The 23,804-nt window shown below is 33.3% G+C and overlaps 2 protein-coding genes across 2 annotated transcripts; both read left to right on the forward strand.

Annotated features, from left to right (window-relative positions):
* The first annotated feature begins 4,609 nt into the window (after positions 1-4,609).
* LOC106101016 (zinc carboxypeptidase-like) lies at positions 4,610-6,915 on the forward strand. The gene is made up of 7 exons (XM_013280085.1): positions 4,610-4,909; positions 5,114-5,271; positions 5,396-5,622; positions 5,818-5,905; positions 5,985-6,187; positions 6,367-6,451; positions 6,670-6,915. Exons 1-7 carry the CDS (start codon positions 4,626-4,628, stop codon positions 6,858-6,860), a joined length of 1,236 nt encoding a protein of 411 aa, XP_013135539.1. The 5' UTR covers positions 4,610-4,625; the 3' UTR covers positions 6,861-6,915.
* Positions 6,916-7,929: 1,014 nt separating this feature from the next.
* On the forward strand, positions 7,930-11,085 carry LOC106101008 (zinc carboxypeptidase-like). The gene is made up of 6 exons (XM_013280077.1): positions 7,930-8,275; positions 8,560-8,947; positions 9,145-9,229; positions 9,729-9,931; positions 10,181-10,265; positions 10,784-11,085. Exons 1-6 carry the CDS (start codon positions 7,977-7,979, stop codon positions 11,041-11,043), a joined length of 1,320 nt encoding a protein of 439 aa, XP_013135531.1. The 5' UTR covers positions 7,930-7,976; the 3' UTR covers positions 11,044-11,085.
* Positions 11,086-23,804: the final 12,719 nt, after the last annotated feature.

Consider the following 23,804-nt stretch of genomic DNA (forward strand, 5'->3'; position numbering starts at 1 on the left):
TCCGATGACTGCGAAGTAAATTGTCGCATTCTTATGGTTGTCTTCCAAAATCGCTACCTCTTATAAATTGAGCATCGAATATAAACGGTAACGGCCGACTGCAAAGAACAAAGAGAATTATTCGAAGATGAAGTCAACCACATTATTGCGGTAAGAACGGACGCGAGTGATTAATGTGGGGCGTAATTTACACTCACTTTTCTGTCCATACAAATACCGTTTTATTGTCAACTCACCGATCTGTAACTTAAGGAACTCGCAAGAATTGTTGAGTATCATGTGAATACAAAGACATTTAAAAATAATTGGTTCATATTAATATCTGACATTGCATGAGAAATTATTGTAGTAGTCAAGCAAGTCATAGTAATAAATTGGACTTAACAGGTATGGATGTGTTTATCGGGTGACTACTTACATTATCTGGCAACGGTCCACAACTATAATACCTTCTGAAGGAATTCTGACTTTTCCAATTTCACTTGAATTCTTGATTTTTCTTCTATAAAAAACAAAAGACTATTCTGTATTATTATTTTAAAGGTCTTTCGCTTTTTGTTGAAAGAAAAATGATGTAATTCCAAATTTTTGTAACTATAATACTTTTGGAGAATTTTTAATTTAAAATTATACTACTTTTTGACATTAAGTTAATATCACTTTTGGTATTAAAATGTATTCACTACAAAAGTTAGAGGTATCAAAGAAATATAAATCCAAAATCAGAAGCCAACAAATCTGTGGAGATATTTGATTTTAATTAATTCACACCAGAATCCCCGCGTTCTATTCCTCTCATAAATATTGAGAACTATAAAAGCCCTCCCGCTTCACCAGAAAATAATTTCAATAAAATGATTCGCTCCTTTTTACGCGCACTCTCATATTCTTCGAGATGAGATTATTTGATTATGGTGGGGATTGAGGTCGCGGAGTTTTGACTACGTTTTGTGAACGTGTTTGAGGAAAGGCGTCGGATTTTCTGTTGGTATTACCTTTTTTTAATATACCCTCTTCGAGACTCACTTATGTAAATTTTATGAAAGTAAGTGTGAAAAGGGAGCGTACAATTTGAATGATGTGATATTATTGTTAAAATGTGTTTGGAAGTTAGAACTTTTGATAGATGAAATTGAAGTTATTAAAAAAAAACACTTACTCTCTTACTTAAAGAAATAAGTAAAATAAAACAAAAGCAGAAAGATTATTAGACAGATGTAATTTGACCTGGTAGAGGTACCGGGAGATTAGACACAAATTCAACATTATTGTGGCATCTTAAATATAACCAGTCCCCTTAGTCCAAATAACATTCCAGCTTGAGCATTTTAACAAAACAACAATCTTTTTCTTCAAAACATTTACAAACATATTAACGCTGCACGTAAAACCGCATTATTGCGACAATTTCGATGTTAATTTTGTTCTGAATCGTGTTCGTTCATTTATTTCGTGTTTAGATCACATTAGTTTAATTTTAGCGTTCGAATCGTGCGGTGGGCTGTAATGACGCGGTTCACTCGGTGGATTTAGCCTTAGTGCGGCTAATGATGGATATAAACTGACGATTTAAGTATTGTTATAATCCATATCATAGAAATAGGACTACAAGCTTATAAACCATGGTGTGATTCCACATGATCTCGATCTGATATGCTATCAGCTGTTGTCAATTTCTTTCTAATCGACACAAAAGAAAAGAATCGATTAGAAAGAATTATACAAAATAGTAGTTTCATAAATAACTAGCTGTTCGCGTGCGACTTCATCCGCATGGAATTATGAACATTTTATTTTATTTTTGATTTTTGTCAAATTAAAAATTTCAAAATTACATGACATAATGACAACCTTTCTTCCTTAATGTTGGCAGCAACTTATGGTCTCTTTCCCACATCAGGGTTTTTATCCAAAATATTTATCCCCTAAGTTTAATGACGTTAAAATATATAGTCTAAAGCGTGACGCAAGTTTAGGGCTTTTTATTATAAAAAGAATTATTTCAAAATATTCTGTTAGTGCTGACATCTTAGGCAACAAAGAAGTGTGTGTTTACGCTTTATTATAATAGTATAGATAAATAAAAAAGTTGTATTTTAATAGATACCGAATTATGAAACAAATTTTAAACAGTTTTAAAATTATCATCAAAAATACTTCGGATAATATATCGGATTTGAATAACAGCAATAGACAAAACATTAAAATGCTTATGTAAATTTCGCATGAATTAGTAACAGCAAACATTCAGAGGAAACCAAAAAAAGGACGGACTGTTATATTTTTGAATAGTCGCCCGTTTGTAGCGAGTCCGGAATAAGAGTGAGAAATAAACAGTCTGTCGTGATGGCAGCAAAACGATGACTTCGCGACGAATGCGCAGTCATTAATCACAATTAGCGGCACGGCAATGGTCGTAAGTTGTGTGCACTGAAAAGTACCTCTTTGAAACGCTTCAGTTTTATAAATAGTCGACTAAAATTCATTAAAAGACTCTTCTTATAATGTTCTATTGATCCATAACCAAGTTAACATGAGTATAATAGTCAGATAACCAAAACGAGATCTATCGTTGTTAATTGTAAATCTTGTTATAGAGGAAAGATATACCAATCATTGAATTTATGAATTCAACGTATCATCTCACTAAATTTTTGATGGTTTCTGATGATAAGGGAGTTAAAAATTTGTACTTATTTTTTTTTAAATAGAGTATGTGTTTTTTTTTTATAATACGAGGTGGCAAACGAGCAAGCGTGACCTGAATCCACCGAAATGGAAAGCGACCGCTGCCCATAAACATCCGCTATTGTAGATGCGTTGCCTACTCTAATTGACGGAGGAGGAGACGCATATAAAGAGGACATTTCCCCTTCTTATTCATCTCCTTCACCGTCCAATCCACTTTTTCCTCCCATCCTTTCCTCTTAAGAAAAGGTTGGAACGGAAAGGGATTAAAATTAGGCCTCCGGCACCACACTCATCAGACGAAACGCGGAGTTGCTTCCACTTCACGCCTGTTTTCTGTGTGTATGTGTAACTAAAGTAGTAAATTATTTATAAAATATTACATTAAACAGAGAATGAACCCTAATTGATAGTTCCACTAGCATTGCCAATAAGTTTTTTTTTTATCTACGCAATTAGACCGCAAAGAGACCATAATCTACGAGCTGCCAACATCAAGGAAGATTGTCACTTATGCATTTGAATATTGACATTTCACAAATGTAAACAATAAAATGAAGTTTTTATAATTTCATGCGGATGAAGCCGCACGGGAACAGCTAGTGGGAGATAAAGTTGGAAAGACAGCGCTGATCATTTAAGTAAAAGTCATTTACTAGAATCTTCTAACGGCCAAAATCAGTTGACGATAAATTAGATTATGTTAGAATTCAAACAGAAATATTTTTACTAAACAAAACAATTCGGAAAACACTTCGGTTTACTTATTTTCAAACGTAAGAATAATCAAATATGATATTTAACTATTGTAATATCAGATTTTATAAAGATGGATTAAACCATTGTCTGATAAATTGCTAGCAAATTGTATAAAGCGACACGAAATCGCAATTGATATTTGTGGAACCTGAAAATAATCAGCATTTATTATAAAAGGGTTAATATGAATCAGCAATTAAGCTTGTAGTCGCTGAGCGTAGTGACAATTTGTACTGATGCTCTGGACGAATTTACAAGATTGATTGCCGGTAGGTAATTAGCCACGGATCGGTGGTTAAGCGCGGGCCTCTTTGCAGTTCATTTTTAACTGTCGACATTTTGACAGGTGAGCTGCGGTCGTATTTATTTTACAAACGGAAATTAATGCTGCTGAAAGAGTTGAGCTTTTGCTTTTCGAGCAATTAGGCGCCTTGTGATGAATTCGAAATTCAGTCCGAATTGACGGTTTCGAACGTCGAATCTTTTTACCCGACGTTCTTACGGTGAAGGAAAACATCGTGATGCAACCTGCACATATCGGTGAAGAAATTTATTGATATGTGAAGTCAACCAACCCGCATTTAGGTACGCTCCAAGCCCCTCGGTGGAGACGTACAGTGAGCTGGTGATGAACGCCGAATCTCAAAGATGAAGTGTAAACATTATTTAACATAATTTTAAATCAACTACGCATAAAACAAAAAAAAAACTAGAAACAAATAGTTTTTTTATTAATGATAATAGAAGAAACAGGTTCAAAAACCAGAAGAAATACGAAAAAGATTTACCTCAATAGAACTTCTATGTATGCTATCAGAAGAAGGTACATCAAAAAAGTACTGTAAATAATACCTAGATTATATTTGTAAGATGTAAGTTATCGAATTGATATCAAATTGTAATTATTAGATATATTTTATCAACGTAACTACTTTGATATTGTTAATCTTGATGTAAATAATATACTCAAATAAATACTTACCAAATCTAGATTAAAACGAATATTACAAGCGCGATACGTAGTCGATAATTGTTACACTACCATGATATATAAAAGAGAACTTTAAACTGTTAACAATTAGGTTCAATTTAGAATAAATCATTATGAAAGTATAGTAAAGATAAGTATTACGATTATATTTCATTTAGTGTTAGTTGAAGAAACCTTACACATTAATATGTTAAAATTACTAATTTTGTGTTTGTGTTGTGTATTGACATTGTCAGAAAAAGTTCGTTATGATAATTACACATTGTACAATGTACAACCGGCAACAAAAGAACATTTACAGTATTTAAAGGAACTGTATAAAGCGAATGAATTGCTTGATTTCTGGAGTGTACCTACGACAGTTGAAAATCATGTCAGTGTTGTTTCTCAACCGAAATGTAGGGAAGAATTTGAAAAAGCACTCGAGAAACATGGAATCAGTTATAATATTGTATTGGAAGATATTCAAAGGTATGTAATTTTTTTTACCAGCTTTAGTAATATAAAATATCTGTAAATTTTGCAGAATGGCTTGCAGCTGTAAATTTGAAATGACTGGAATTATATGTTCCTACGTAAAAGACCAAAATTCTACTCAAAAACCAATCTTATCAAATCTTATTTCTGTTATTTTGTTTTTGAAGCCCCGTGTTAACAATTTAATTTATATTTCAGAGTATTTGATGACCAAGCACGGAGTAGAAGGAAACGTGACCATGGAATGTATTGGACCAACTATCAAACTATAGATGAAATTTACGAATGGTTACACGAGCTTGCAAGAACTCATAATAATGTTGTTACTTTGATTGAAGCTGGAAAAACACACGAAGGTAAAAATGATTTGCTAAGATAGATTCGTTTAAATATTAATTGTAGACAAACTTGGTACACATGTAACTGAAATTATTAAAGGTGAAATAACACAGAAGTTTCTAAAACATTTTTATTATATAGGTAGAAATATAACTGGGGTTAGAATATCACGTCGTTCTGGAAGAAAGGCTTTCTTTATCGATGGCGGTCAGGTCGGCGCGGATTGGCTATCACCTACAGTTGTCACGTATTTAATAAATCAGTTGGTGACCGGAGATGATCCTGAAGCTAGATCGGCGTCTGAGGATTTCGAATGGCATATCTTCCCGATTGTGAATCCTGATGGACACCAATTCTCTCAAGATTCTGTAAGTATGGAAGTTAATTAACTATTCTAGGATATAATTTTAAACTATATTTTTGTGTGTGTTCTTGGAGACTATTCTCTACAACTATGTCTCTCATCGATATCCGTTCAGCTGTTTAGGCTACAAACTCTAACAACGATTCATCCATCTAAACTTTCGCATTTTTTTAATAAGTAACGTAACTTTCTATTGCAGGTAAGACTTTGGATGAAAAATCGTAGACCTACACGTAGTTCTGCTATAGGAGTTGATCTATCTAAAAACTGGAATTCACAATGGGCTGGTAAAATATTTGTTACCTAATATAATTTTTGTCTTTGCTAACGCATTTAACTAATCTACAATACTATTAATAATTACAGTAAGCGGAGGCAGCTTCAATCCCTCTGATAGTAATTACGTAGGTCTAGGCCCGTTCTCCGAGCCTGAGACGAGATATGTATCTCGTTATATTGATACAATAGGTACCAATCTTGCCGGATTATTGTCCTTTAGAGCATTTGGTCAAAGGCTACTGATACCATTCGCCCACACCACAGATCCAATGTACAACTATCGGGATATGGTAAGATGCAATTATTTACTATAGCTACATTGTTTATGCATTCACATAAATAATGACCTTTTCAGTTTTTCGATTATCAATAAGGTTTTATTTTCATTCTTAAGTAAGATTTAGCAGTTACTATTAATAGTTACTCGCTTACCGGAAAAGTAGTCTTAATAATTGTTACTTTATTATAGTTGACGATTGGTAGACGAGCTATGGGATCATTAGCTGTTAAGTACAATACACAGTATCTTGTAGGAACATCGAAGGAAGTGCATGGTAAGTAAACGGACTCCTATATCTAACTAATAATATAAATGCAGAAGTTTAGACAGATGTAGGATAGATGTAGGATCTCGATGAAATTTGGCATAGATTTAATTTAGACTACTTGGTTTTTTTTTAATTTCATGGAGATGGAGTCACGGTCGAAAGCTAAATCAAATTAAAGAAAATATTAATTTCTCATATACCCGGTAAAGAAATGTTTATTCCAGATGGTTCTACCGGAACTATCGCTGATTGGGTAAAACACCGCTTCAACCCACCTGTTGTGGCGACATACCAGCTGAGGGATAGATCATGGGGCTACACGTTACCTGTGAACCAAGTTCTACCTTCATGTGAAGAAACATACGATTCCGTTATGGCTATAATCAGAGAGGCCAAGTTTTTAAATGTATTATAGAGAGTCGAAATATCAAAGCCTTTAAAAAATAAATATTTTAAGTATCTGTATTTTATTCTGTGTTCTTTTCTATGTTCTTACAAAAAATCATAATCGTTCGGGAGTAAAATATGATGTCAAATACAAATGTCGAAATTATATTAGTAGACGATTTTGTATTGATAATTATTAAGTACTTTGTAAGTATCCTGCTATCTTCAGGTTTAACATCGACAATTGATAAACGTAGATAATGTAATTGAATATTTCCATTCGTAAATATCATTTCTTCTCTGTCCATAACAGCATCAGATAACGCATTTTCATTTGTTTCTGTGTACAATAAAACTGTCGATAAAATGGTAGTGTGCTTAGCTTAAGTCAAAGTGCATGGCTTAAATCTTAAGACTAAGTAATATATAGTAGTCTGGAATTGAGCCAAGATGTGAAAACAGTTTATAGACAGAACGACGATAAGCGTAAAGTATATCAAAGTATATTTGTAACATATAAATCTGAACACAAAATGGTGGAACGATTTAATTTGGAAGACAAATTAAGAATTCGTTTATACTCGTATTTACATTGTAAGATGGCAAACTAGCAAAAGTCGAACACATATGTACATATATAGTTACTTCATACTAATATTTTAATGCGAAAGTTTAGATGGATGGATGTTTGTTAGAGTTTGTATCCTAAACGGCTGAATAGAATTCAATGAAATTTGGTATAGGTGTAGATAGTCTAGAAGAACACTTAGGCTACTTGCTTTTGTTTTTTTTTAATTCTACGTATTATGTCGCGAGTGAAAGCTAGATATCTATAGAGGTGTATAAAAATATATCTATAAAATACGTTATTCACAACTGCATCTCATAGACTTCCCCATTTACAGATGAATTGCCTGTTTGATTAACAGAGGGCGCACGCCAGTTCAGTTCTAACACATGTTGCAATTAAACAACACGGGTTTTAAAAGGATGTATTATTATTTAACCTTTGATATCCTTAATAAGGTCATAAACTTTTAAAATCCTTAATCCATTTAAATTATCTTTTATCACAACCTTGAGCGATTTGATATCATTAGTACGCGGTTATTATTAGTAAATTAGTTGTGTCAATCAGAAGTGTATGATGGGAAATATGAAGATACTCGTAATAAAATTTATTTTACTATTAACTGTTGTGTCGAGTGCAAAAGTCAGATTTGATAATTATGCCTTATACAAGATATATCCAGAAAATGAACACCACATCTCAGTACTCCAGGATTTGAAAAACAATGAAGATAAATACGATTTTTGGAAGGACCCTGTAATTAGTTCGGAATATGTAAGCATCCTGTCCAGTCCTGACGATAAGAGTCAGTTGGAAAGTGTACTGAATTACAATAACATTAAATTTGTCATCACACAACCAAATATTCAAGAGTAAGTAATATTCTTAATGTATCACTTATTCAGGATTTTCTAACGTTATGTTGCAACTAAACAGGAATTAAAACATAAAAGTAAGTCGATGATGTGTTCGTCCAGAATACCCTCTACATATATGCCAAATTTCATACAGATCCGTTCAGCTGTTTAGGCTACAAACTCTAACATCCATTCATCTAAACTTTTGCATTTATGATATTCGTAAGATTAGAAATTCAATGAAATTTTGGCTACTTTATGTAGATTTGGAGGTGTTAATTTTATTCTAAATGTTATAGGATAATAGATCAAGAGAATGTCGCAACGTATACAAGAAATAATCTCAGAAACATGACATGGACAAGATATTATGATATGGATAGTATCAACGCTTGGTTAGATGACTTGGTATCCACACATTCTGTTGTAACATCTATAATTGGAGGTAGATCTTTAGAAGGTCGTGATATAAAGGGTATCAAAATATCACATGGATCCGGGAGACGTGCGATAGTTCTAGAAGGCGGTATCCATGCTAGAGAATGGATATCACCGACAGCCGTCTGCTATATTATTGACCAATTACTAAGAAGCAGTGATAGGGAAACCAGAGCAGCTGCTGCTGATTTTGATTGGTACATATTCCCAGTTACAAATCCTGATGGTTATATTTTCAGTCATCAAGTGGTAAGAATTTTCTTGTAGTTTAAGTTACAGTATAACAAGGTATTGATTATCTTTTAAAAATGCTATTAAATGAGTGGTGATTTTAGTATACTGATCCTAAAAAAGTCTTGGTAAATATGTTGATAAAACTACTTAATTTCACGAATTAATTTGTCATGATTTAAGACTTCACGTGTAATTTCTCAATGTTTTTACAGAACAGAATGTGGCGTAAGAATCGTCGACCTATCGGTGCTAATTACGGCGTGGATTTGAATAGAAACTGGAACAACAATTGGCTTGGTAATTTTTTTTTTAATATTCTTAGGTCATATGTTACAATTTCTTTAATATGTCAGACAGACAGTCGTTAGAATTTTAAGTGAAATTATGTTCATGTAGTAATTAAAATTAAAATTAAATCTTCCAGACTACTTGTACTACTAGAAATTTAAATTTTTAATTTGAACAAAATCAAAACAAAGATAGAATAATTATGACTGATAACAAATAACATTCCAAAATTACATAAATTAATTAATTAAAGAAATTCATACTATAATTTGACATTTTTCGATATATCTGAGTGATAAATATTGATAAACTCGGAAACATTTTATTGATTATCAGAGAATAGATAATAGGGACTGACTAAACACATTTTCCAAAGATTAAAAATGTTATATTCTACGGTAAACAATAAAGAAATGAATTAGTGAAGGATGGGATTGTCCAATCGGAGTATAATTCACGTATGCGTTACCATTCACACAATAAACCTTAAAATTTTCTATTCTTACAGTTCACGGAGCAAGTAGCAACCCCGTAAGAGATGACTACGCTGGACTTGGACCTTTCTCGGAACCAGAATCTAGAAGCCTATCTTCATACCTTTTAACACTACAGGGAAATATAGATCTGTACCTTTCCTTCCACTCTTTCGGACATCTTCTTTTGCTGCCTTTCGGAAATACAACAGATCCCCTAGCCAATTATCATGATGCAGTAAGTTACAAGTCTTTTGATGTCAATTTGACTCATTTAGTTCTCCATACTCGAAGCTTTGTGGTGGAAATCGTAATATTACTATTAAAATTAAAAGTGAAAGAAAATTAGCAAACATATGTTTGTAATTTAACCAAGAGATAGTGATTCAGATTTTTGATCAATGCAAGGTCTAAAAAGTAGAATATGCTAACGATGTACATTTATAATTTGACGTTGAATATAGTGTTAAAAATTCTTTTGCTCTAGATGAATATTGGAAGAAGAGCAATGGGAGCCTTGTCAGTAAGGCACGGGACAAAGTACGTCACAGGAAATATCGCTGAAGCTATTTGTAAGTGCATCAATTATATTGAGATCTTCTATTTTGCCTTCTACACATTCTACTTCTTATGGTGAAGGAAAACATCGTTATGCAACCTGCACATATCGGCTAAGAAATTCAAAAGATATGTGTGAAGTCAACCAACCCGCACTTGGCCAGCGTGGTTGACTATGGCCTAGTCACCCCTTATTAGGGTAGGCTCCGAGCCCCTCGGTGGGGACGTATAGTAAGCTGGTGATGATGATGATGATGATGACATTCTACTAAGGAAGATGATGATTTACAATCTCTTTTCTGGCATCTACTTTTAATGACAATAATAAAACTGTAATAATTAAATCAAACCACTTAGGCCACTGGCTTCCGCTAGGATGTCTCGCTATTCCAATACGTCTGAATGACATTGACATTGACTTGTCAGTTAGAGACGGGACATATATGCCAATAATCTAATGTTACGCCAATCCTCCGGCGCAGTACTGATTTTCTTCTTAACACTACTTTCATATTAACTATTATATTTTCAGACCTTGCAACTGGCGGCAGTATTGACTGGGTCAAAGAACATCTTCAGGTACCTCTGGTATATTGCTATGAGTTACGTGATGATGGAACATATGGATTTCTTTTACCTGAAAATCAAATCCTACCCAACAATGAGGAGGTCATGGATTCGGTAATCGAACTGATCCATCAAGCGAAACGATTTGGATACATGAGTAGTGCATCTACTATTAAAGCTAGCTTGTTAATGTTAACAGCTTTAGTTCTAACCTATGTTTGTTAATAAATAAGATTAAGTATGTTAAAATAAATAGTTAATAATTTATTATGCTTATTTCAATGTTATCAACAGATCAAAAGATAGTAGACAATCTAAAGAACTTACAATTACTATATACGATGGACATCATACTAATATTATAAATGCGAATGTTTAGATGAATGGATGGATGTTTGTTAGAGTGTGTAACCTAAACGGACAAACGGATTTCGATGAAATTTGGTACAGATATAGAGGATAGTCTGGAAGAACACATAGGCTATATACTTTTGTTTTCTTTTTTAATTTCACCGGGACAGAGTCGCGCGCAAAAGCTAGTACTAAATAATTACCTACTAAAACAATATCATGTACAAATCATCAAATCTTATATGTACGAAAGATTAGAACTTGGATTAAATTTGAAAAATCTACATTAAAACCTCTATAAAGATTTTTCACGTAAGTATATAGTTATATTTTATAATCATCATAACTATTTAACAGCTAGTATTGAAATCTCATTATTTATCTGCATATGAGTGGAGAGATTCGTAATCGAACACCTTACAATGTGTTATAAAAAGTTGGATAAAAATAAAATTAAAGCACTACAGCCACTTTTGCTATTAAACTTTAAAGGACTTGTATTCACGAAGGCCGCAGCAAAACACCATGTGAAGATTCAGCCGTCGGCCATTAGGCTATATGAGAGCGGTCAACTAGAAAGAAAAGCTTTATGCAGGATGCAGCAATGTTATACCAAAATGTTTGTAGTTCGCATCAAATTTACAATATCTGAAGAAGTTTATAGACATAAATGACTCAGTTTGAATTCTTCTCAGAGCATTGCCCTTTTCTACCAGTGGCTTACCTTATTAAGAATTATCTGGATTTGTTCTGGCCACAGCATTCCAGGCGTAGATTTTCATTTATGTTTTTAAAAAAAATTACACAGTTTTTCTTGAGAATAGCATAACATATCTTTCCGATGGTTCACTTCTGTATACAGCTATTCCCAGGACCACGGCTAGTGGTCGAGTTATCGCGATCACGGCGCTTTGAAGCGCTCGCCCCCGGCCACTCGGAACTACGCACGGATTCCTCGCAAGTTATTTTCAAACAAGTTGGTTACAAACTAAAACTAATGTATCAACGTATTGTACTTTGATCAAATTTTAATGTCTACAACGAACATACTGTGAAATTACAAAAGAAAGTCAGTAAAAACAGACGGAAAAACTGTATATTTTACATAAGAGAAGGATCAAACTGGCGGAATAACCACCGAAAAGATCGACGACGCACATGGACATTTGCAATACCAGTGGAACTATGTGTTGCTGGAAATGGCACGATTGCTTCTAGAGTTAAAATCCTCTAAGTCGTTTTGGTGTGGAAATACCAACGAAGATAGACTATTCTAAACTAGTTTTGAATAGACTATCTACACTTATTATAATAAAGCGTAAACACACACTTATTTGTTGCCTGTCAGCAATTACAATATATTTTTCAATAATCCTTTTTTTAATAAAAAGCCCTACACTTATTTCCATTAAAATTAGGGGGTAAATATTTCGGATAGAAACCCTAATGTGGAAAAGAGACCATAAGTTGCTGCCAACATCAAGAAAGCAAGATAGCCAAGCTATGTCATGTCATGTCATGTCATTTTTACATTTGCAATTGACAATTTATCAAATGTGAACAATAAAATAAAAGTTTCATAATTTCATGCGGATGAAGCCGCACGGGAACAGTTAGTTAAGTTAGTAAAATACCTAGTTGTAGGCTAACTGTTGCAAAAACTGTACTTTTCATTAAAAGTTCATGAACATTCGACTGGTAAATAGCGTAAACGAATTGCTAATAAAGGTAACGCTTAATAATACGAAATAACAATGAGTTGAATTAATAAAGTGTGATTCAGCGTCAGTACACAGTTATTGTTAACCCAACAGTTTCACGGCAGGGCACTCAACGGTAATGGATTTTGTGGAAATTAATTATTTTCACTGCTCGACACACCGGCTTTATTCGTATTTCTACAACTTTTCATGTATAAAATTCGAGTTTTTGTCATGTTAGGATTTAAACTCTATTGACTATAGATCAAAGTACATGTTCGATTGTTTTTGATATGAGATCCAGATTACTATTGTTCTCCGTTGATTGTTTTACTTTTTTTATTAACACCTATTGTTGCGACTGATACCTTAAATTTCGTCTGATTTAAATCCTTCAATTTTGATCAAAATAGACGAATTGTTGTTAACAACGTCCTCTCGCAGCTTCGTAAATTGGAATAAATTTTCTTTTATTTACTTTTTTTTTCAACAACCAAAATTACTACCATTCACTCTTTGTTACGCAGGATGTCAGTAAAGACATCAAATTTTTGAATGACTACGTTTTTAATAAAAGCCCCTGCAATTACAAGCTTTAAGCTCTATATTTATACACTTTTAAACTTAGGGAGTGAATAATATGGAAAAACTGTAAGAATGGGACAAAAACAACTAACCAATACTAGCAAAGAATGAACGTTGCCATGGTTACTTAACTTAGATTGTGACATTTACAATTGAAAGTTTTACGGAATGTAACAAATATAATAAGGTTTTCATAATATCATGCGGATAAAACCACTTATTTGATACTATAGGCCAGCTAAATCAGCACAAAGAAAGTCAATCAAATGTTAGCATTAAAATATTTATCTAAATACGTCATGTCTATGAAGTATTCAACAGTTGTAAATACAAATAATGTAAATTAAGTTGTCAGAGTAACAAAACCATTAATTTCTCGATCAGTTTAACGCCTTATTGACCAGCGTAAAGCGATAGAAAATACGTGGGATGGGATATATTGATATAGTGAGATCGCGTGCTTGCCGCCTACAGAAGGCTTATGCAAGAGTTGAGTAAGAAATAATGGGAATTATTTATAAGATTTCTTAAATAAAAAAACTATTTCTGTTGTCTGACGGATTTTTTATTTACTTTTATTAAGCCTTTTCATTGGCTTAGTATTCTATAGTTAATCAGTGCTTAAATATGATACTTTAAATAGGAAAAAGAAATACATATATTTTGGCAGTTCATGGTAAAATATCGATAACTTTTCGAAAGATATAACAATATATCGATATCTACTTACAGACATCCCTATGACTACTCAAGATTACGTGACGCGTAACCGTGTGGTAGCGACTCAATCGAATCCCTGTTCCGACGTGCACGCAATCGCCACCGCAAACCATTCTCTGGTACTGCTTCCGCGCATAGATTTACAACCTCCAGATGGTGCATACAAATTCGTAAAAGTATATACTATCCTAATATTATAAAGAGGAAGGACTTTTATAAGTATTATAACTCAAAAACTACTGGACCGATTTTAAAAATTATTTCACCGTTAGAAAGATAATTTATCTGTGATTAACATAAGCTATATTTTTGACGCGGGTGAAGTCGCGAGCAACAGCTATAGTACATTTAATCTTTCATTGGTCAACATTATGAATCACGCCTGTAATCTCGAGAAGTAAGCAGAGATCGAGGACAAACAATTGGCACAATTTTCTGTGCTTTTCCATATTAATTAGTAACTAAATATTGTTTGGAATTTAACCTACTATAGAGATATTAATAAAAGGACATTACGCATCGATAGTAATTTTATGTAACTTCACTCTTTTTTTTATATCATAAGGTGGCAAACGACCAAGCGGCCACCTGAATCCGCCAAAATGGCGAAGCGACCGCTGCCCATAGACATCCGCAATTGCAGATGCGTTGAGGACCCTTATCCGATGGTGGATGAGTCGCACATAAAGAAGATATTTCCCCTTCCTATGCATCTCCTCCACTGTCAAATCCACTTCCCCTTCCCATCCTCTCCTTATGAGAAAAGGGTGGTAAAAAGAAAGGGACTTAAATTAGGCCTCCGGCACCACACTCATCAGACGAAACACGAAATTGATTCCATTTCACGCCTGTCTTCTGTGTGGTCGTGGTATTACACCGGGCGTGCTGGCCCATTCGTGCTAAGATGTTAAAGCGGGCACTACCACTCTTTACCGTAGATTAAATATCTCAGATTATGACATCTTTGTTACCGTGTAAACAATATTTTTAAATTTGCTTTGTTTGTGGGAATTGTACCGTATATTGCCAAACGTATTCGCGAACAGAAATTCAATTTCTAGTTTGTTTCGATGCGAATTGGTGCGTGTTTGTTTTTTTTATTCACGTTGCAATTTGTACTAGGGCGATATACAATATTTTACTATACTAGTTATACAAAAGGGTTTTTTATATAGTTAATATGTGATAGAAAACGAGCAAATGGTATAGCAAGAAATTACTGCTCATAGACGGCTGCAAAGTCTAAATTTATCGAGATTGGTTCAGTTGTAGGCGGCAAACTCTAACAAACATCCATCCATTCATCCATCTATACTTTCGCATTTAAGTACAAGAAAAGTAAGAAACAGTGGTAGTGCCCGCTTTAACATCTTAGCACTGCAGGGCCGGCACGCTCGGTTTAATACCACGACACAGAAGACAGGCGTGAAATGGAAGCAATTCCGTGTTTCGTCTGATGAGTGTGGTGCCGGAGGCCTAATTTAAGTCCCTTTCTCTTTACCACTCTTTTCTTATAATGAGAAGTTGGAAAGGGGAAGTGGATTTGACTGTGGATGAGATGCATAGGAAGGGGAAATGTCCTCTTTATGTGCGTGCCCTTCTCCGTCGTATAATGGTAGGCAACGCATCTGCAATTGCGGATGTCTATGGGGAGCGGTCGCTTCGCCATTTTGGCGGTATCAGGTGGCCGCTTGCTCGTTTGCCACCTTATGTTATAAAAAAAAAAACAAGACTATACCATAACAGTAACTTGGTACAATTTATGACGCTGGTAATGAACGAAAATATTTATTGTTACACTAAATATTTAATTATAACATAAATAATCCAAATACAACGACATTTTTATATTTTTCCCGATAATGGAATAAAAAAGTAGAAATATTAATGAACACATACAAGTACTGTAATCAAATCTTTAATTACGTTGCGATTTTGAATAGAAAATAAACAAAATTCTAAAGTTTACATGTATGTATGTTTGTTACAGTTAGCCGTCTAAACTGCTGAATGGATCTCTGACTAGCTTTCGCCCGCGACTCCGTCCGCGTGGTATTAAGGAAAAACAAAAGTAATTAGTCTATGTCTTCTTCAATACTCTGCTCTACATCTATGCCAAATTTCATTCAGATCCGTTCAGCCGTTTAGGCTACAAACTCTAACAAACATCCATCCACCTAAACTTTCGCATTTATAATATTAGTTAGATGTAACGCATAGTCTGAAAGAACACATTTTTTTTAATCTAGCGCGGATAGAGTCGCGGGCAAAAGATAGTCTATTTATAAATACAGATTTTTTTAAAGCGGTCTAGTAATTTCTGAGTTTATTTACACACAAAAATTTAACGACACCAATATTTTAAATTTACATCATTAATATAAATAAGCCATATTTTGAATACAGAAAAAGCTCTATTAAACAAAATATTTTGTTTCACAAATTCAAAATAGTCTCTCCTAAACAACACTTGTTCAAAATTTATAAAAACAAGCTGCAATCACTTCTATTGAACACTAAAATATGTGCCAACTCACGACAGAAAACAAAGATGTTTAAACGATAATTGTTATTAATGGCGTCGGTAACCGTTTACATTCGATCGCTACATAAACATTGGTGTAGTCTGTCCCTTTGTAGATAGCTCTGATTTATTCCATAACCTTAAAACATTGTACAATATTTACATGCTTAAACCACGCCAATTAATTCTCTGGCAAAAATCGGTTTTTTATTTTAGCAAATTTAAGAACAACGCCATCTAGCGATTGTGAAATCAATTGGTTAATTTTACAGGACCTTTTTAGATTACATCTATATTACGTCTTGTCTGTTATAAATGTTGTGTTAATAGTGTTTTAACAATTAAAATAACAATGTAGATATAAAACAAATATAATATTAAAATTAGGTACAACGCCATCTGTGGAATTTAAAAGTAAATAGTTTTATTATTTCGATTTGTCTAATAACAAGATAGTATTTTATAGTGTGTGTCAGAAATTATTCGTTTTTTTATTTTTTTTTACTACAAGTGAAACCGTCAAACTATACTATATTTAGCTGACGTTGCACTTTCAACAAAAAGGTGTAAATAAAATAAAAAGCCCCACCGGCGCGCTGAACCTATCTCCGTATCGATCAATTACATTCGGAATAAGAGCATTTCTTATCAATAATGGATCAATCACTATAGTACAACCTATGATTATTGGCTAGTTTGTATCACAATACAGATTATAACCGACGAGCAACTTGTTAATTGCAGAGACTATAATTTTTTGCGTTAGTTTTTAACTACGAAATCAATTTATTAGCTATAATAATAATAATAATACACATTTAATCAGTTCCAAAACACACTGCAACACAATACAACATAATACACTTGAACAAAAAAAAAATACAAACGAGAAAAACGAAAACCAACCATTAACAATCAAAACTAATGGCAAAGAAAATTGAAGAGGAAAAAAAAATCTATCACTCTAATAACAGCAAATTTTACTAATGCTTCACAACTAAGCTACTCTAATAATACAAAGTAGAAAGATTTGTATTTTTGTATGTATTGAAATAACTCAAAAACTGGGCCGATTTTAAAAATTCTTTCACTGTTACAAACGTAATTTATCTGTGAATAACACAGGCTGTTTTTTGTTATTTTTAATTTCACGTGGAAAAAGTCGCGGGCAACAACTAGTAAATATTAAAAATACAATGACCAATGAGTAAAGTCAGCACTATACCTTGACTATAGCGAATAAATATCATTCAGCGTCCAATCAATCGTTTGAGCGAGCGCCCGCCCCCAGCACGTCCACAGCTAGGTGTCGATGAATGTTTTAAAACTTATTATACTATCATGATACATTTATTTGGACAAAACAATAGTATCGCATTCAAACAAATTCTATTCAAATGTTAAACATCTTACCACAGCATAAAAACTAAGACAGCGTTTCAGATTAGCTTCAACGTAAGTCAACCCTTTTATAACATGACGAATTATATAATACTTTTTTTATAATGTAAGGTGGCAAACGAGCAAGCGGCCACCTGAATACACCAAATCTACCGCTGCCTATAAACATCCGTAATTGCAGATGCGTTGCCTACCCTTAATTGACGGAGGAGTACATTAAGAGGTCATTTTACCTTCCCATGCGTCTCCACCGTCAAATCCACTTTTCCTTTTCATCCCTCTAAGAAAAGGACGGACATGGAAACGGACTAAAATTATGCTAGCTATTGCTCGCGATTTCGTCCCCGAGAAATTAAAAAATAATAAAAGACATAGCCTATGCTACTCACATACAAATTACGTTTCTATTGGTGAAAGAATTTTTGAAATTGAGCCAGTAATTTTGAATTATTTCTATACATAGAAAAAATACAAATCTTTCCTCTTGATAATATTGGAATAGATGAATCTAATATGCATAGGCTTGCGAAATGCGATCTTAACCTATCATACTAATATCATAAATGCGATAATTTAGATGTATGTATGTTTGTTAGAGTTTATAGCCTAAACTGCTGGACGGATCTCGATGAAATTTAGCATAGATGTAGAGGAAAGTGTACAAGAACACATAGACTAGAGAAAGTCGTTAACGAAAGCTAGTAAATAACAAAGTATTGGCATCGAATGCAGTGTGGTAATTACTTTTGGTGAAGAACAACCATGTTTAAACACGTGTCTAACTAAACAGTGTCTAGCTATATTTTATTTAAAAAAAAAACATAGTAAATATGAACGACACAATCTCTATTATTCATAGCAAACAATATTTCCGCTTTCTAATATAAAAATGATTATTGAAATAATAACGTCATATTGTCAGAATTAGGTTTAAGTAAACAATAATAGTTTGCCCAATTATAATCACATTGGCTGAATTCGAATGACCCCGGTCGTTACAGCAACTCATCTACTCCACAATAGATCGGCTCGTCATACAAACTAGTATACACAACGAAGTATAAAATTTGGATACGGTATTTGGATCCGATTTTTTAAATATACTCGTATATCTTCTGTACCTAAATAACAGATTATAAATCTTGTAATTTGAATAAGATGTTGAAGAATTAAAATTAAACAACCAACATCTATTTAAGTTACATAAATGATTATCTGAAGGACGTACATCTGGTAACAAAATATGTCGTCCGCATCAATTAATAATGAAAAAAATGATGCAAACTTAGCCTATGTTACTCACAGCTAAATTACCTTTATAATGGTGAAAGAATTTTTATAATTGGCATAGCAGTTTTTACGTGAATCAAATACATACAAAAATAAAAAAATAGAAATCTTTCCTCATAATATCAATGTAGACATAGATTAAATCTAAGACAATGTTAACAATAGTTTGGTTCTCTGATTTACTGAATACATTCTATTAAGTACTAGCTGTTCCCTTGCGACTTCATTCGCATAAAATTATGGTTTTATTGATTACAACTGTCAAATTCAATTGCAAATGTCGAAATACCATGACGACAAAGTATAGCAATTTTGCTTCCTTGATGTTGGCAGCAACTTATGGTCTCTTTCTCACATTAGGGTTTTTATCCAAAATATTTACCCCCTAAGTTTAATGCGTGAAAATATATAGCCTAAAGCGTGACGTAAGTGTAGGTCTTTTTATTAAAAAAAGAATTATTCAAAAATATGCTGTAATTGCCTTGATCTTAGGCAACAACGAAGTGTGTGTTAACGCTTTATTATAATAGAGATAAAAATTGACTGACAAAAGAAAATCTACATCCATGTACAGTTTGAGGTAAATCAAGTCTAGAAAAAATCCCAAGTGAACGTCGTGGGGCGAACAATAGAAATTTCGTTTGAGCGGCACTCGACTGTTTGGGTCGTTTACCGGCTTCCATTTAATGCTGACCTCCAGAAGTGGATATGTAAGCAGCCATGAAATTAAACGGATTGAATGAATGATTATTCTGTAATTTGATAAGCACAGATCTTTCAATTTAGACGACAAATTTAAATTTGAAAAGTATTAAAATACAAGTTGTACTCAATTTAGAAACAAATACTGGATTCATATTTTGAAATAATTACGTCATACATATTTTATTAACGTTCGTTAGCTTTGAAAAAACATAGATAAGAATAATGTTTGTAACACTACACTACAGTACAAATTATCTATTATGGTTTAAAAGTTCACTAGTCAAGACATTTTATGGCCGGTTTCCCAGCTCCATTTAACTAATCGTTAGTGTTTTTGATTCGGTAAGTAGTTACGTACTACATAACTTTAGTTTTACTCCGTCGAAACTTAGGTCAAATCCCACATTAATTAATCACTAGGTAATCATACTAATATTATAAATGCGAAAGTTTAGATGGATGTTTGCTAGAGTTTGTAGTCTAAACGGCTGAACAGATTTCGATGAAATTTGGTATAGATGTAGAGGATAGTCTGGAAGAAGACATAGGCTACTCACTTTAGTTTCTTTTAATTCCACGCGGACGGAGTCGCGGGCGAAATCTAGTGATAAAATAAATGAAGACACCAGCAACCCAGCAACAGACACATATGTCGAAGTTTATCCATAATTTTAACTCGACGTTCATTGGTGTTTAAAACTTTATAAAGTAAAACATTAGTTGTAGGAGAAAATAATCTATTAAAAAAAATATAGGCCAGTTAAATTGAGCTTCCGGTTAAAAAGCTCTGCGGTTAATGCGATCTCAATACCATTCAACTCGAAGGAAAACCTAATTGCACGCCCCACAAATCAGCTCTCATACCTAGCAATATCTAGGTCATTCGAGGTTAAGTTCCAATATTCAATTTACCAGTTAGACCGATATCTGCCCTGTGGCGCTCTGCGCCCATCTCAAAATTGCCTAGATCCATCTATAAGATAAGTGACAAGCGAAATTGATTTCTATTTTTTATTATTAAGATTCTGTTTTGCTTGTTAATGATTTCTTTGAGGGCAGGAGCATTTGATTGGATATCCTAGCACGACGTTGCTTACCAATTACTTATACTAAGTGATTGTCTTATATGTAGTACGAAAATCACTGAGTTGAACGCTGATTGCAGCTTAATATTTGTGTAGTTTATTTAAATACATTTTTGTTTCGTGTAATACAGTTAATTAAGAAGACATTGACGTAATAGAAGAAAATGAGCAAGGCGACGAATGACTTAGAGAAAAAATTAAAGGAAATATTGTGAAAAGGAAATAAAAAAAGGTAAATGGCAAACCTTAACCATGTTAAACGGTTTATACTAATATTATAAAGAGGAAAGATTTGTATTTTTGTATGTATTTAAATAACTCAGAAACTACGGGGGCGATTTAAAAAATTCTTTCGCAGTTAAAAAGTTACGTTTTCAGTGTGTAATATTGGCTATGTATTTTTGTTATTTTTAAATTCACATGGGCGAAGTAGCGAGCAAAAACTAGTTCTTGATATTTCCAAATTACTCCGATTTAGGGTCCTACAAAAAACGAGGACATCTTTAAGGCAACGCATCTGTAGTTCCTCTGGGATTACAATCTGTGGCCGACAGTAATCACCTCGGTGTTATCGCTACTCGTTTGCCTAAAAAGAATCATTAATAGGCAATACTCATACATTTTTCATCATCACATCATCACCAGCTCACTATATGACACCACTGAAGGACTCCGAGCCCACTCTAAGTAAGAGGTCACTAGGCCATAGTCAATCACGCTGGCCCAGTGCGGGTTTGTTGACTTCACACCTCTCTTTTTCTTCGCCGATATGTGCAGGCATCACGATGTTTTCCTTAGCCGTAAGAACGTCAAGTAAATTATGTACATATGAAATTCGAAAATCGAAAATAACATTGGTACATAGTGGGATTGGAAGCCAAGACCTGTTGATTACAAGTCAAATGCTTTCTTCAAACCACCGGTTTCTACATTTTTACTTTGGTAAAATTCCAATAGGTTCAAATAAATCATAGCGCTCGGTAAATCTAATGTGATTCCGGCGAGCTTTGAAAACGTTTCCGTGCCATTGGAGTTGCCGATAGAGTTCTATGGTTAATATTTAGCTGGCATTAGCATATGAATGATACGTGCTAAAAATCGCCCCCACGTGGCATCGTCCGAAAGTACTAGAGGCTAGAGGCTATCGCTTTTGATGTGCAGAAGCGTAAAAGAAATATTTCTTTGGTTAGTGAAAACTTAGTGGAATATTTTTTTGTAATAATTTTTTTTATACGTCTATTCTAAAAAAAATAATGTTATTACATCACTAAATTTAATATTCGGAATAGGTATATCACTAAATTCTCTTATTACCAATATTTTTTTCGTTTTGATTGTATTATTATTATTGCTATTAACATTGAAAAGGTCTTATTAAAAAAAACTGATTAAAAAGTGAATTTGCTGTTGATATATTATTATCAATGTATGAGTAAATGTTAAACGAATAAGAATAGAAATACTTTGGCTGTTTTCTATACTAATACTGAATATTATAAGGGTGATGATATGTATTTTTATGTATATAGAAATAACTCAAAAACTACTAGGCCTATTTTAAAAAATCTCTCACCGTTGGATAGGTAATTTACCTGTGTGTAACATAGATTGTATTTTTGCATTTCACGCGGGCGAAGTCGCGAGCAACAGCTAGTATATTACAACTCCGTAAATCCGCTAACATTTTATAGCTTGGAGCTTGCATGGACACTAAAAGACCGAATGCAAAGCACGTTGAAACGGAACGGCGCTGATTTTAGGTTCTTTTTACGTTTTGCAGCGATAGTTAAAGGGTTCTTTTACTACACTAGTATTAGCGTCGTCTCTCAGGACACAGATTATACATACCAGTTTTTTTTTTACTCTTTAAATCAGTGAAATTGAGTCGGAGATTTTTAAACACAAAGTAAGCTTCTACCTTAATCCGCCTTTTACTACCATCCTCTGATTTTCATAAATAATCGTAGATATGAGATCAAAAACCGACAAATGGACTCTGAGTAAGCCGTTTGTACTCTCTGTTAATAATGTAAGTAGTCTATTATTAACACAGACTAATGTAAAACAGAGAAAGCGGACGAAAACATACTTTGTAGACAATATGCCAATTTCTTTGTAGGATTTTATGTGTGGTTCACTAAAACTAAACTTTATTAAAAACAGTTAATTTTATCTTTTACTAAATATTAAACTAATTGTTTCTCGCAACTTCGCCCACGTGAAATTAATAACAGTTTAAATATAGCCTATGTAACTCCCTGATAAAGTAGTTTTCTAATGGTGAAAGATTTTTCGACATCGGTCCAGTAGTTTTTGATTTATTAAAATACATGTAAATCATTCTTCTTTATGATATTAGTATAGATGAATACAATAAACAAACAAATTTCTCTTAAAATAACTACTCTGTATCACAAAAGGCAGCGAGAAACGCAAATAGCATCGTTAATGTGTTTACGAGCTTAGATTTTAAAACACAATATTCAGAGTAAACAAATATTAGAGTATAGTGACGTGTGTGGTAACCTACTACAAATACAATTAAAATTAGACTTAATATGATGAACCGTAGAATATTATAATATTATAAACTAGCTTTAACCCGCGACTCCGCCCGCGTGATGT

This window comes from Papilio polytes, unplaced genomic scaffold (assembly GCF_000836215.1).
Source record: "Papilio polytes unplaced genomic scaffold, Ppol_1.0 DF824024.1, whole genome shotgun sequence".
NCBI classification, from domain to species: domain Eukaryota; kingdom Metazoa; phylum Arthropoda; class Insecta; order Lepidoptera; family Papilionidae; genus Papilio; species Papilio polytes.